This window comes from Salvelinus namaycush, chromosome 18, assembly GCF_016432855.1.
Source record: "Salvelinus namaycush isolate Seneca chromosome 18, SaNama_1.0, whole genome shotgun sequence".
In the NCBI taxonomy this organism is placed as follows: domain Eukaryota; kingdom Metazoa; phylum Chordata; class Actinopteri; order Salmoniformes; family Salmonidae; genus Salvelinus; species Salvelinus namaycush.
Window position 1 is genome coordinate 17,196,047 of NC_052324.1, and position 15,736 is coordinate 17,211,782.

The window sequence follows — 15,736 nt, forward strand, 5'->3', positions numbered from 1 at the left end:
AAGAAAATGTACTACTTAAAAATGAAGAGATCCTCAATGGAGCTGCCCATACCGTCACAGACGCTATAATTGCAGATGCAAAGACAAGTCCTCTATAGTCCAGATCAATTCTATCGACATCCTACAACAGAGGCTATGACTACCTCTAAAGAATCAGATCTCTCTGGTCCTGAATAAAGGATAAACTGTTGTATAACAGTATGTATGCTGAAATTCAAATACTATGTGGGTGCTACTCAAAGAGGTGGTGTGGCGTCATCTAGGTTTCCATATCGAGGCCTCTGGATCCTGCACAGTTATCCATCACGTCCTGAGGGAAACACCTACATTTGTTGGTACTGTTTATACTGCAAATAAACGTTACAATTGTGGGGAGGCCCAACCAGGCTGCACTCTTTCGCCAACAGCTGTGCTTGACATCTAGTGGTAGTCAGACAAACATTTTCAGGTGGAACAAATTTGTGATTTTCTTGTTCTCCATTTTGCAAAAAAAAAGCACAACAAACATGAGAAAAGATTAGAGACTTGAAGTCTTATGTTTATATTGTAGATAGACGATACAAGTTTGCAATGTAAATTTGGAGTGCCCTAAACCAGTTGTTTCTCTACTCTTTAACACACAAGCAATGTTGCAATTTGAACCAAAAGATAGGATAGAATGTGAAGTCCATGACAATGACAGAGTACACCAGTATATGTTCTGGTCTGTGTCGGAGAAGGCAGGGTGGTGATGACTGTTCAGAGTCGCATGGCAACAGCTGCCCCCGGCGCCTGCAGCTCCTGGTCCAGGAGGCGGAACAGCATGGCACATTTGTTGCGCTGGGGGGTTTGTCCCAGGGTGTGGTGCAGCCGGGCCTGCAGGTAGTGGACGTCACGGAGACGCTCCTTACAGTCCAGCATGGAGAAGTAGGCTGCAGCCTCTCCCAGCGATTGCACAGCCAGGCCTAAAGCTGGAGGGAGACAACAGGGAGGAAGACTCTGAACGACTCCTGTCTGTGTACTTACATGACAAAGTGATTGTATCCACAAACATGTACATTTGAGGTAGTGAGTGATATTAAGTTTGTGTTGCGGATGTGTGCTACCTGCATGCCTCTGGCCATTGGACCGGGTCCCAGCTATGGCCATCTGACAGCGGGCTGCCAGCAGCAGAGCTCTGCCCTTATCCATGACCGCTCCGTGGGCCAGGATGGGCTCCATCGCCTCATGAAGGACACCCAGAGCCTGCTCCGGCACTCCCAGCATCAACTGGACAGGGGGAAGGAGAAGAACACAAACTATTGGACTTTTTAAATATAACCCAGTATAAATTTCCTTGTTGTGCCTAAATGTGGGAGTTTACTCTGCATACAATATGCAGTTCTGTCTAAGTTAAGGGGTTTGAAGATGTGTGTGTTAGCATGTGTAGGGGTTTGCGAGAGTATACGGTGGTGTTTGCCATAACAGGGTTACATATTGCATGTTGTGCTGACCTGAGTGAAAGCCAGGTGAAGGATGGTCTCGGAGGCCAGGGCCTGTAGGTGGTGTTGTCTGGCCAGGGCCAGGGCCTGCAGCAGGAGAGGAAGGGCTGTGGCAAAACCTGACGACTCCCAATGCAACTCAGCTGTGACCAGCATCACCCTGCACAAGGCATACAAATACGTCTAAAACACATATCTGATAAACAATCCTTACCCCCAAAATATGGAGTCTGTTGTTTCAATTAGAGCCTACCTGATGATCATCTCTGTGTACTTGGTCTTCTCGCAGTACAGCTGCAGCCTCTGCAGGATACTGTATGCTTCAGTGGTCCGGTTCAAGGCCTTCAGCACTTGAGCTTTCCTGTTAACACAACAGATATACACATGGGTTGTTCCACGAAAAGAGTGCGGTTTACGTCCCTTTAATATTTTAAGTAGAAATTGTGCACCAATATTGCATTTTAAAAGCCTGTTCTATGAAATGTAGTGCCCTTTAATATAGACCACCTTCAATAAATCTGTCCCTTCGTCAACACCGTGTCACTTCTAGGAAGATTTCAACCCACATACACCCAAAATGTATCCTAGTTTCCCCATCATTGTAAAACCCTGGATATTTTGTTACTTTGACAAAGTTATTTCTGAAGATGATTATTTAATGTGATTAGTGATTCATTTACGTCTGTCACTCATTTTAAGGTCAACCCTGTTACATTAATTGAACTCAAATTTTAATCTGGTGAAAAAACTCAATTTTAAAAGATTTGGTTTCAAAAGAAAAATGTAACATTAATAGTTAAATCATAGTGTAAAAAAGCAGGTGATCTGGTTCAATTTTCTGGTGTTCTGTGGTGGAAAACTGAGTGTGTCGAGAATAACATGTCAACCCTGTTACCCATAGATAGACAGGCTTGAAACGTTTTAGCAATGTACATTTTTTTTTGTGAAGCTTGCATTCAGTTGCCCCTCCCTGAGGTACACAACAAGCTTTCATTCTGCCTGTCACAAGAGGATTTATGGCTGATTTAATATGAAATCATCAACCTTGTTACAGTCAACCCTGTTCCTTTATCTGCCACTTAGTATAGTCTTATTTATTTGTATCTCTTGAGATGGGAAAACGTGTTTTTCATCTAGTTGAACATGTGCTCTTTATGACAATGTTCAAATTAGGTGAAATCAAAACGTTTTTGGGGACCAAGTTACACTTCTCAAAAGCCACTGAATTAGTGGAACGCCCCACATACATACAGCTACAGCACTGGAAGACTGTGTAAAGGTGTTCTATGTTCTGAGTCATGACCCTTCCTTACCTATAAAGACCCTCAGTTTTGTTCAAGGCAGCAATGGCTGTGACATGGGGCTCCGCCAAGTGGTATTTCCCATCATTCATAGCTCTGTCAAACTGGATCTTGAGGTCACAAAGCATCCACAGCTGGGTGACAGAACACAAAACATTAGAATGAACAGCCCACTTCATACCAGCCATGTCAGTGTCATCGCCTTTGAAAAGAAGACAATGGCATTTCTGTGTACCGCAGCAATAGGAAAGTGATAAACATGGAGATTGAGGCCAAGTCTATAGTTGATGGATAGAGAAGAGCAGGAGTTCAGAATGGCTCACCTTGGCATGTTGGGTGTGAGGTGGAAACTGCTCCTTCAGATGCTTCAGGACCTCAGACACAGCCCCATACAGGCCCTGAAGGGAGGGAGACAGGAACATGTAACTGGTGCAGGCCTCACTCACAGCCTACACAAGTGCACATCTCCTGAGCTTTAATCTGGATCACATCAACGGTTATGAAACGGCCCTGAGTGACTAAATGAGCACCGAGGGAGACGTGACAGAGGGACTGAAGCCGGAGAGACAGAGGTGGGATGAGGTGTACCAACTACAGTACCTGTTCAGCATGAAGCTCAGCCAGGTGGCAGAGGGCCACAGCAAAGGCCTCTGTGTTGTTCTGCTGGACCCCAAAGTTAACCTGCTCCAGGCTATTCATGTTCAGGAGGAGCTGGGCCTGCTGCTGAGCCATGGTGCTGGAAGAACACATACGTTCAACAGGACATGAATGTTGGAGACGTGCAGTCAGTGAATGTGTGTTGGATTAATTAAATTAGTCAAGACTGGATATCAATAATTGACAGTCACTCTTTTTTTCTTACCAATCGAGTAAAAAACAGGTTTCATACTGAAAGATAAACTTACTGGTTAGGACTGTTTATGTTCAGTGTGGATTCTGATTGTCAGGGAGGATCAGGATGCATGAAGGAGACCCACCTCTTGCCATACATCCTCCATATGGACGTTGTCTGAGCCAGGCTGATGTCTATGAGCTCTGACAGGCTGTGCTTCCAGTGCAGGATGTCTGTGTCCTTCAGAGCGTCCATCAGCTCATGGGCTGTCTTGCCCTGGACCGCCCCCTGCTGGACCAGGGACTGAATGCCAAGAGACACCAGGTACTGAGAAGGGGAGAGAGAGTGTGAAGGTAATGTGAGGCTTAGTAAACACCTGGCTCTTCTGAACTCTCATAGCCTGACCTCTGTTTCAAACCTAAGGGCAGACCCATCGTTGCCAGTATTGACTCTTCTAGAGCCACTCTCCAACTTTGTTGATTCTTTCATTGAGCCTATTGTGGAAAAACTCCCAGCATTTGTCAAAGATTCTACAGATGTGATTAATAAAATATCAGAACAGTCTAATCTCCCTGACATCATATTGGCTACATTTGATCTAGAGAGGGTCTACACGAATATCTCTCATGAAAAAACCCCAGATGCACTGGGATATTACAGGACCGTGAAGGAGAAATGTCACCACCTAATAAATTAATCTGTGCACAGCTTCTCTAGTTCTCAAGCACAACTATACTGAACAAAAATGTAAATGCAACAACTTCAAAGATTTTACTGAGTTAGAGTTCATGTAAGGAAATCAGTCAATTAAAATAAATTCATTAGGCCCTAATCTATGGATTTCACATGACTGGGCAGGGGTGCAGCCATGGGTGGTCCATGGAGGGCAGAGGCCAACCCACTTGGCAGCCAGGCCCACTCACTGGGGAGCCAAGCACAGCCAATCAGAATACATTTTTTCCCCACAAAAGGACTTTATTAGAGACAGAACCCCCCCCCAGATGATCCCACAGATGAAGCCAGATGTGGAGGTCCTGTGCTGACGTGGTTACATGTGGTCTGCGGTTGTGAGGCCGGTTGGACATACTGCCAAATTCTCAAACTACGTTGGATGCAGCTTATGGTAGAGAAGTGAACATTCAATTATCTGGCAACAGCTCAAGTGGACATTCCTGCAGTCAGCATGCAAATGGCACGCTCCTGCAAAACTTGACACATCTGTGGCATTGTGTTGTATGACAAAACTGCACATTTTAAAGTGGCCTTTATTGTCCCCAGCACAAGGTGCACCTGTGTAATGACCATGCTGTTTAATCAGCTTATTGATATGCCACACCTGTCAGGTGGATGAATTATATAGGCTACGGGATGCTCACTAACAGGGAAGTACACAAATTTGTGCACAGAATCTGAGAAATACATTTTTTGTGCGTATGGAACATTTCTGGGATTTTCTATTTCAGTACAAAAGCTGAAGAACACACATCCAGGTACTTTCTGCAGGTGCTGGAGTTGTAGACAAACTCTTGGAAAATAAAAAGGAAAAACACTGCTGCTCATGCTCCTAGGTGATTATGGCTAACACCGTCTGGTGAAGACCTAAGGGTCGAAACATTATAAATATATATATTTTTTTTTAAATCACCTGGGAGCATGAGCAGCGTTTTCCTATCCGTTTTATATTTCAGCTCATGAAACATGGGACCAACACTTCACAAGTTGTGTTTATTTTTTTGTTCAGTGTAAATTCCCACCCAAAGCCTTTATGATTAAAAACGGTGATCAAGAACCCACCCACATCTTTTTCATCTACAAACGAGGCCCCAATCATCACAGTAGACTAGTCCAAGCCAGCCTCTACACAGGTTCTAAACAAACCCTCCTTACTCCCCTAAGAGACGGAAATTACCTCTGTGGAAATGGTGCTCAGTGCAACACCAAAATAAGAACAGTCGACACCCTAGGTCTGGAAAAATATGTAGTGTTAATGGTGCGATCACACGCAACACAAAACATGTGATTTATATCCTACACTGTTTGTGATACCATGTACATGGGCAAGACATCCAGAAGCTTGAAACATAGAATAAGTGAACAAAAATAATTCTATAAGACGCAAGGATGAAAATGACCCTGTTGCTTTTCACTTTATCCAGTGCTCTGTGGGTCTTCTCAATGCCCTGGAATTGTAGAGGTGTATCACCAAGAGGAGGAGATAATGACCGTTAACTCTGCTAGAGAGAACTCCTCTGGATTCATACTTTAGGCACCCTGTAGCCGTTATGACACAATGAGGATTTTGATAGGAATGTCATGTTGTAATTATTATTGTCATCTTAGCTTCACACACCCCCTTCACTGGTATTAGGGTGTGCTGTATTCAAGATGGCTCTAGTGGCCCAATACTTACCCAACAGGTTACCTTAAATTGTATCTACTTGTTTTCTAGATTTCTTCTGGTTCTACATATGTATAGTGCATTCGGAAAGTAATCAGACACCTTCCTTTACATCCTGAATCAAACATGTACTAAATTCAAATCCACACACAATACCCCACAACGACAAAGTGAAAACAGGTTAGAAATGTTTGCTAATTCATAAAAATAAAAAATTAAATACCTTATTTACATAAGTATTCAGACACTTTGCTATGAGACTCAAAATTGAGCTCCTGTTTCCATTGATCATCCTTGAGATGTTTCTACAACTTGATTTGGAGGCCACGTGGTAAATTCAATTGGATTGGACATGATTTGGAAAGGCACACACCTGTCTATATAAGGTCCCACAGTTGTTAGTGCATGTCAGAGCAAAAACCAAGACATGAGGTCGAAGGACAGGATTGTGTCGAGGCACAGATCTGGAGGAAAGTACAAAAACATTTCTGCAGCACTGAAGGTCACTGAAGTTTGGAACCACCAAGACTCTTCCTAGAACTGTCCGCCCGGCCAAACTGACCAATCGGGGGAGAAGGGCCTTGGTCAGGGAGGTGACCAAGAACCCGCTGGTCACTGACAGAGCTCCAGAGTTCCTCTGTGGAGATGGGAGAAACTTCCAGAAAGACAACCATCTCTGTAGCACTCCACCAATCAGGCCTTTATGGTAGAGTGGCCAGACGGAAGCCGCCACTCAGTAAAAGACACATGACTGCCCACTTGGAGTTTGCCAAAAGGCAACTAAAGGACTCTGACCATGAGAAACAAGATTCTCTGGTCTGATGAAACCAAGATTGAACTCTTTGGCCTGAATGCCAAGCGTCACATCTGGAGGAAACCTGGCACCATTCCTACGGTGAAGCATGGATGGCAGCATCATGCTGTGGGGATATTTTTCAATGGCAGGGACTGGGAGACTAGTCACGATTGAGGGAAAGAGAAACAGAGCAAAGTACAGAGAGATCCTTGATGAAAACCTGCTCCATAGAGCTCAAGACCTCAGACTGGGGTGAAGGTTCACCTTCCAACAGGAAAACGACCCTAAGCACACAGCCAAGACAACGCAGGAGTGGCTTCGGGACAAGTCTCTGAATGTCCTTGAGTGACCCAGCCAGGGCCCGGCCTTAGCTGTGCAGCAACGCTCACCATGATAGAGCTTGAAAGGATCTGCTGAGAAGAATGGGAGAAACTCCCAAATACAGGTGTGCCAAGCTTGTAGTGTCATACCCAAGAAGACTCAAGGCTGTAATCGCTGCCAAAGCACTGAGTAATAAAGGGTCTGAATAGTTATGTAAATGTGATATTTCCATATAAAAATATATATAAATGAGTTGTTTTTTTTAAACACGTTTTGCCTTGTCGTTATGGGGTAATGTGTGTAGATTGATCCATTTTTGAATAAGCCTGTAACATAACAAAATGTGGAAAAAGTCAAGGGGTCTGAATACTTACATAGTATTATACATTTTCCTTTTCTTATGACGTTTTTCAGCTTTGTTGCTCTCTGAGAGTATGGGTTCCTTATGCTAACACCACATTCCCTGTGTATGTTTTTGTTCTAATAGAAATACATCTAACATTGTCTGTTCTATCCTGTATTTCTATCTGATATTATGACAACTTGTGGCCGTTGTGGGTACTTTAGGTGTTTTGGGTACCCACAGGTGTCTGCAATTACTTCTGGCTCGCTGTGTGGCCTTATCTGTCCCACTATTGTCTGTGGAGATATGCTCTGATGAAGGTCGACTGACCAAAAGCTATGCTATAATTAAAATAAATTAGCTTCTGGCTGGAAGTGTGCATAGACATTTACGTTTCGCCTCCAGCACCTTCACAAATCAGCTTTGGGTATGCCGTAGATTCTGCCTATTATCTGAATCTATTGCATAAAACCGTACGAGAACCTGGAGTGCGCCAGTCTGCACGCTCATGCTATTCTTACCGGTAGACAGAAGTGGGCAGCCATTTTCACTGAGTCCTCAGTTAGCACAGAACTGTCAGATCCTTTCATCTGTTCAAGAGTATAAAGCCAACTCTGAAAGAGATACAAATACATTAATAGATGATTACACAGATAACGTATTGGTGCTGAGAAAGTGGTACAAGGTATAGACACGGACCAACCTTGACTACCCATATTGTGTAAATACTATGTTGAGCATAGAACACGAAAGTAAAAGCTCCTACCAGGCAATGCTGCAGGCACACGTGATCGTTGGACTCCTGGGCAATGCGGATAGCTTCCTGTAGAGCCAGGTCAGCCTGTTGACTGATTTAAGAGTTGGAGTTGATTTCATTTGACAAGAATCAATATTGCATAAATTTGCAACTGATATTGACACAGACTTTCCATATCTATGCCCACTACTACTCACTAGTGTCCAAAGCGACAATGCAGTGCTGCCAGGTTGAGGGCAGCGTAGCGGAGACTTCTCCCATAGCCTTCGTCCCCGTTGCTCTTTCCCTCGCTCCCCGACAGGATGAGGCGGTCAAAGTAATGTAACAGACTGTGGGTGGAGATGAAGATGTCCTGGACTCGCATGCTGTTCAGGTAGCTCAGGTAATGCTGCAGACACAAAACAGCTGCCTCAAACACAATCAGGTTGACCAAAAATCACTCAAACGCTCACTTTCTTTATGCTCCACACAAATTTCCTGTCAGGTTTGTTTGATTCCATAATATTAACTGATAGTAGAACCTCACCGCCTCAGCAAAGTCAGGGTTGAACTTGAGCATGTTGTTCAGCTCGTCCTGCAGGGCAGATGGCTTCAGGGCTTTGTTCTCGTCATTCTTTAGAAGGTACGCTTGTCTAGCAAGAAAGTACTCTGCTTGCTTCTGCGAGAGTGGGCCTTTGCTTGGGGCATCCTCATTTCTATTGAAAGAAAAGTAGCAAATAAGGAAAAATAACAATATGCAAAGGATAAACTGATGACCATCACACTGATGAGAATGATTACTACATGTCATGCCTGGTGTTCAACCTTCCCAAGATCTCCCATGTCACCCTGCTCCTCCGCACACTCCACTGGCTTCCAGTCGAAGCTTGCATCCACTACAAGACCATGGTGCTTGCCTACAGAGCAGCAAGGGGAACTGCCCCTTCCTACCTTCAGGCTATATTCAAACCCTACACCCCAACCCGAGTACTCCGCTCTACAACCTCAGGTCTCTTGGCTGTTCAACCTATATGGGGGTCAGCTCCCACTCAGCCCAGTCAAAGCGCTTCTCTTCCTGGCACCCCAATGGAGGAATCAGCTTCCCCCTGAAGCTAGAAAAGCAGAGTCCCTGCCCATCTTCCAATACTTACACACTATTCCCTCTACTACCACCTTATTTTACTTATACAAGTGAATTATACAAACCTTAGCTCAGACTCATGCAGCGGTGCAGTATCCAGCTCCTCCTTCTCCATCCTCTCCCCTACGTTGTCCTCTGTGCTGGTGAGGTCCATGTCAGAGTCATCTGCAGCCAGGGCAGGCAGCCCCACCTGGACATCACCTGGCTGGGCGTAGTGACTGTGGTAGTACTGCTGCAGGGATTTGTACAGTTTGTACACCTGGCTGAAGGACAGCTTGTTGTAGGCCAGGAGCATGTGTCTCATGAACAGGCCTGAGAAAACAAAGACAATGTCATGATGATAAAACCTAAAATCTGTGCAATAAATTCATATAGCACCACTAACTAAACACGATGCTCCGTTGATCCAACCTTTTGACTTCTGAATCAAATAATGCTTACTATTACTCACCAACAACACTGGTCTTATACGCCTCAGAATCAATAGCGCTGAAAGGAGTGGGGAGGGTGGCAAAGAAATATTCCATGTCCTTCAGCTCTCCATCAGCCATTTCATGTAACCTGGTAAGAGAAAATGTGTGTGATGAAAGAGCAAACATGCATCACTGACCTTCTACACTAGACATAGGCCTAGGCCACAGCAATTGGGTCAAGGACGCATCCATACCGGAGTTTCACAGCATATGCTGTTTGAGGGCAACATTCTTCCACAGTCTTCAGGAATTGGTCAAGAGTCAAGTCTGGACCCTGATAGACAGACAAACCTTTGATAAAGAAAAGCAAGCAATTGACAGTGGAAAGTAGAAGTTGTAAGGTGATCAATAGCTATTCCAACCTGTTGTAGAGGCAGGATGAGTTTGTTCAAGCGCCTTCTTTCCTGAAGAGCAATTGGTTTTGACGTGGTCATCTCGTACAGCAAGGCCAGCACAGAGATTTTATACGGAGTCACCCAATCTTTGATGCCAAACACATTGGCATGGACCACCCCATTGGTCATCATTGGGTTGAAATACAAACTTTCATGTACGCTCGCCATTGTTTGAATTGGAAAGTTAACTCGCTAGCTAGCTTTCTAAATATTATAAAGCTACATTTCAACAGCGTTGTGTGAAGTCAAATAATCAAGAAAAACATGCAACAATTCGCAAACCATGTTACCGAGCTAGCTAACGTTAGCTAAGCTGATATTCCTTGCTAGCTAAACACGCTAGCTTGCTATCTAACTCCTTGAGTAGCTAACTATCTTATATTTTTGTGAGCAATTTTGTAGCCAGGCTGACTAATTTTATTTCAAGTCTGCCACATAAGGCAATATTGCCAGCAGTATTTTGGCAACAAACTGCATGAATTTTAGAACATGGTTTACCACCCCGTCGCTTTTGCTTCAAACTGCCCTCCTCTGTCCCTATTTAATGACGTTCCTACATGGCCACGCCCCTAAATGTCACAACATAGAGTGAATTGCAGAGTCATCGATTGGTCCCATCAGCACAATAAAAAACTCACACAAATTTATTTTCGAATACATTATTTTAATATGATGGATATCGTCTTCTCCATAAAATGTTAGGTTTTCCATAGTACCATCAGTTCCCTTCATGTAGGTCAGACCTACTTATTCCAGGACACCATTTTTATATCCTAATTGTACATATCTCATTTTAAACATACCTCACACAATTTAGACTTACATTTTACTTAGCAGACGCTCTTAACCAGAGCGACTCACAGTAGTGAGAGCATACATTTTCATACTTCGTCGTACTGGTATCCCATGAGACTCGAACCCACAACCCTGACATTGCAAGCACCATGGTCTACCAACTGAAATACACAGAACTCACCTCTTGACATATATTTTGTATTTTTATTAACAAACAACAAACATCAACAACCAAAAGAGGAATAGTCACACACAAAAAAGCATACATACAAACCTTTTACATTGCCAGGAATCCTAACAAACAAATCATGTTCATTAATAATACTAGAGGTTTTAATTGCCTTTTAGTTTTTTAAATAAAGTAGTGCCATATTGTAAGTGTTGTAAAATACTTAAGTAAAAATACTTTAAAGTACTACTTAAGTCGTTTTTGGGGGTATCTATACTTTACTATTTATATTTTGGACAACTTTTACTTCACTACATTCCTAAATAAAATTATGTACTTTTTACTCCTTACATTTTCCCTGACACCCAAAAGTACTTGTTACATTTTGAATGCTTAGCAAGACAGAAACATTTTGAAATTCACGCACTTATCAAGAGAACATGCCTGGTCATCCCTACTGCCTCTGATCTGGCGGACTCACTAAACACAAATGCTTGGTTTGTAAATGATGTGTGAGTGTTTGAGTGTGCCACTGGCTATCCATCAATTTCAAAACATGAAAATCGTGCAGTCTGGTTTGTGTAATATAAGGAATTTGAAATTATTTATACTTTTACTTTTGATACTTAAGTATATTTTAGCAATTACATTTACTTTTGATACTTATTAAGTAGCTTTAAAACCAAATACTTTTACACTTTTACTCAAGTAGTATTTTACTGGCTGACTTTCACTTTTACTTGAGTAATTTTTTATGAAGGTATCTTTACTTTTACTCAAGTATGATTTGGGTACTCTTTCCACCACTGCATATTGTTAAAATTAAATTATAAAGTAAAAAAAGTTAGATTTTAAATCAGACCATTTGCATTTTATGATCTGACATTTACTTGTTATTATTAGCTGTTGAATTAAATATACTACATCCTTATCAACATAATATTTTCTGAAATAAATCATTATATCAAAACCATTCAATTGTACAACATGTCCTACTATAAACACAGGGGGAAAAAACAAGTGAAAAATGGTCTCCTCCATTCTATAGAATTCAGAAATATAATCAATATTCTGTTTCAATCTTTCCAAAACATTTCACGGGATAAATTCTTTTTAATAAATTCATTTTAAATGAAACGTCTTTTACCTTGTTACTGAAACAATATTTTTAGGAATCGTCCATGCATTTCCTCTTACAGTATATCACCATAGATATTCAACCAAAAAAATCTTACTGAGGGAAATGCAGGATCACAAACAATATTCCTATTCTGTTTATTACTACATTTCAGTGGTGGAAAAAGTACCCAATTGTCATACTTTAGTAAAAGTAAAGACACCTTTAGGAATATAGTCAGTAGTGTAAAGTACTTAAGTACAAATATTTTTTAAATATTACTTAAGTAGTTTTTATGGGTATCTGTAATTTACTATTTATATTTTTGAAAACTTTTACTACACTACATTCAATACATTTCCCCTGACACCCAAAAGTACGTGTTACATTTTGAATGCTTAGCAGAACAGGAAAACGATCCAATTCACACACTTATCAAGAGAACATCCCCGGTCATCCCTGCTGCCTCTGATCTGGCGGACTAACAAAACACACATGCATTATTTATAAATGATGTCTGAGTGTTGGAGTGTGCCCCTGGCTATCCATTAAAAAAAAATACTTAAGTATATTTAAAACCAAATACTTTTAGACTTTTACTCAAGTAGTATTTTACTGGATGACTTTCACTTTTACTTGAGTCAATGTCTATTAAGGTATCATTACTTATACTCAAATATGACAATTTGGTACATTTTCAACCCTTGTAGTTAAAGTAAAAGTTGTCAAGAATATAAATAGTAAAGTAAATTAAAGATACCCATAAAAAATACTTAAAGAGGAGGAAAAGGACTTATTTTCTTTGTTGTAGTATCTGTGAGGGGAAAAAGTATGTTTATATGCTAAAATCCAAGCTAAAAGTGCCTGCTCATGGAAATTGGCCAAGGATACACCAAAATAGAAATTCTAAACCACCAACTGAGTCAACCAGTAACCTAAATAGTTATGGAAGACATTCTTAAAGTACAGTGCCTTCAGAAAGTGTTCAGACACCTTGACTTTTTCCACATTTTGTTACGCTACAGCCTTATTCTAAAATGTATTAAATCGTTTTTTCCCCTCATCAATCTACATACAATACCCCATAAAGTCAAAGCAAAAACATGTTTTTAGACATTTTTGTAAAAATAATAATGGAAATATCACATTTACATAAATATTCAGACCCTTCACTCAATACTTTGTTGAAGCACCTTTGCACGCAATTACAGCATTGAGTCTTCTTGGGTGTGACGCTACAAGCTTGGCACACCTGTATTTGGGGAGTTTCTCACATTTCTCTCTGCAGATCCTCTCAAGCTCTGTCAGGTTGGATGGGGAGCTTTGCTGCCCAACTATTTTCAGGTCTCTCCAGAGATGTTCGATCAGGTTGAAGTCCGGGCTCTGGCTGGGTCACTCAAGGACATTCAGAGACTTGTCCCGAAGCCACTTCTGCATTGTCTTGGCTGTGTGCTTATGGTCGTTGTCCTGTTGGAAGGTGAACCTTCGCCCCAGTCTGAGGTCCTGAGCGCTCTGGAGCAGGTTTTCATCAAGGATCTCTCTGTACTTTGCTCCGTTCATCATTGCCTCAATCCTGACTAGTCTCTGAGTCCCTGCCGCTGAAAAACATCCCCACAGCATGATGCTACCACCACCATGCTTCACCGTAGGAATGGTGCCAGGTTTCCTCCAGACGTGATGGTTGGTATTCAGGACAAAGAGTTCAATCTTGTTTTCATTAGACCAGAGAATCTTGTTTCTCATGGTATGAGAGTCTTTGCGTGCCTTTGAGAAAACTCCAAGCGGGCTGTCACGTGCCTTTTACTGAGGAGTCTGGCCAACCTGATTGGTGGAGTGTTGCAGAAATGGTTGTTCTTCTGGAAGGTTCTCCCATCTCCACAGAGAAACTCTAGAGCTCTGTCAGAGTGACCATCGGGTTCTTGGTCACCTCCCTGACCAAGGCCCTTCTCCCCCGATTGCTCAGTTTGGCCGTGTGGCCAGCTCTAGGAAGAGTCTTGATGGTTCCAAACTTCTTCCATTTAAGAATGATGGGGGCCACTGTGTCCTTGGGGACCTTCAATGCTGCAGAAATGTTTTCGTACCTTTCCCCAGATCTGTGCCTCAACACAATCCTGTCTCGAACCTCTACGGACAATTCCTTCGACCTCATGGCTTGGTTTTTGCTCTGACATGCACTAACAACCGTGGGACCTTACATAGACAGGTGTGTGCCTTTCCAAATCATGTCCAATCAATTGAATTTACCACAGGTGGACTCCAATCAAGTTATAGAAACATGTCAAGAATGATCAATGGAAACAGGATGCACCTGAGCTCAATTTTGAGTCTCATAGCAAAGGGTCTGAATACTTGTGTAAATAAGCTATTTTTGTTTAAAAATTTTTTTATACATTTGCTTTGTCATTATGGGGCATATTGTGTGTAGATTGCTGAGGATGTTTTGTATTTATCCATTTTGAATAAGGCTGTAACGTAACAAAATGTGGAAAAAGTCGAGGGGTCTGAATACTTTCTGAAGGCACTGTACTTCAGAATCCAATTTATTTAAAAAGTTTTATTTAGAGTATTGAAATGTAAAACCCTGTTCTTGGGAATTATTGAGAATATCTTTCCGTAGATAGTGAGGCTTCTAAGTCCTTCACAATTTTAGGGGGCAATTCAAGTGAATATGAGTCATAAACCGACCTACCATACAATTAAATATCTTCTAGTAACTAGAGGTTACATTTATTTTTGTTTTCTCAATAATGGGGTTAAACTTCAAATTACTCCTTTGTTTTTCATCCTTGCATATAACAATACCAAGATAAGTAACCTTATCTTTAATTGGGATACCATATACTTCCTGTAAAACACAGTCCTTGAGTGGAAATAAGACTGACTTATATTCATTTCCAAAAATGATACCAAGGAAAACTGTTCAATACAGGAAACTGCTTTGGAGACCTCATTCCTGTTTCTCAAAAATATGGTGGTATCATCAGCCAGTTGACATAATTCTAATTCCATGCCAAGTGCTGAAATACATTGAAAATTCCCATTCTTGATATGAAGAGCCATAAATTGAGTAACCAATAAAAATGAAAATGGACAACTTCCCTCTTTGTATGTAGCCTACTCTCGATATAAACATTATGTCATTTTAGGTGAACTGTAGTCAGCAGAGGGCCCCCAAATCCATTGGTAATGCATTACATTAGTGTCTTTTTAGAAACAGCTGCAATGACATCCCTGATTGTCATTCTGTTCAAGAACATACTACAAGAATGATCTGCTTTCGTCCACTATTTCCCATATTATTTCCCAGGTGGGTGCACAGGCCCTACAAATCAACATTCAGGGCCTCTAAGAAAAACATTCAATTAAAATCAATTGAATCCAAATTATTTATGTTGGGGTATGTATGTCATTATTTTTCTATGGGAGAACAACAGTGCTAGGTGCGGCTCTGTCTATAGA

The 15,736-nt window shown here is 41.7% G+C and overlaps 1 protein-coding gene across 1 annotated transcript; it reads right to left on the minus strand.

The window, feature by feature from the left end:
- Positions 1-524: 524 nt before the first annotated feature.
- On the minus strand, positions 525-10,364 carry anapc5 (anaphase promoting complex subunit 5). The gene is made up of 16 exons (XM_039013381.1): positions 10,164-10,364; positions 9,996-10,075; positions 9,780-9,889; positions 9,394-9,640; positions 8,735-8,903; positions 8,406-8,596; positions 8,218-8,299; positions 7,973-8,065; positions 3,739-3,920; positions 3,362-3,497; positions 3,085-3,159; positions 2,774-2,895; positions 1,714-1,821; positions 1,473-1,620; positions 1,086-1,248; positions 525-950 (listed from the first exon to the last, which is right to left on the minus strand). The coding sequence occupies exons 1-16, from the start codon at positions 10,362-10,364 to the stop codon at positions 739-741; spliced, it is 2,319 nt and encodes a 772-aa protein (XP_038869309.1). The 3' UTR covers positions 525-738.
- Positions 10,365-15,736: the final 5,372 nt, after the last annotated feature.

Excerpts from the sequence above, each read along its gene's own strand:
- anapc5 (XM_039013381.1), bottom strand. The coding sequence starts at position 10,364 with ATGGCGAGCGTACATGAAAGTTTGTATTTCAACCCAATGATGACCAAT. Across the intron at positions 8,597-8,734 it reads ACCCTGACTTTGCTGAGGCG|CATTACCTGAGCTACCTGAA; the intron begins GTGAGGTTCTAC and ends TTGTGTCTGCAG. Across the intron at positions 8,300-8,405 it reads CATTGTCGCTTTGGACACTA|TCAACAGGCTGACCTGGCTC; the intron begins GTGAGTAGTAGT and ends CTCTTAAATCAG.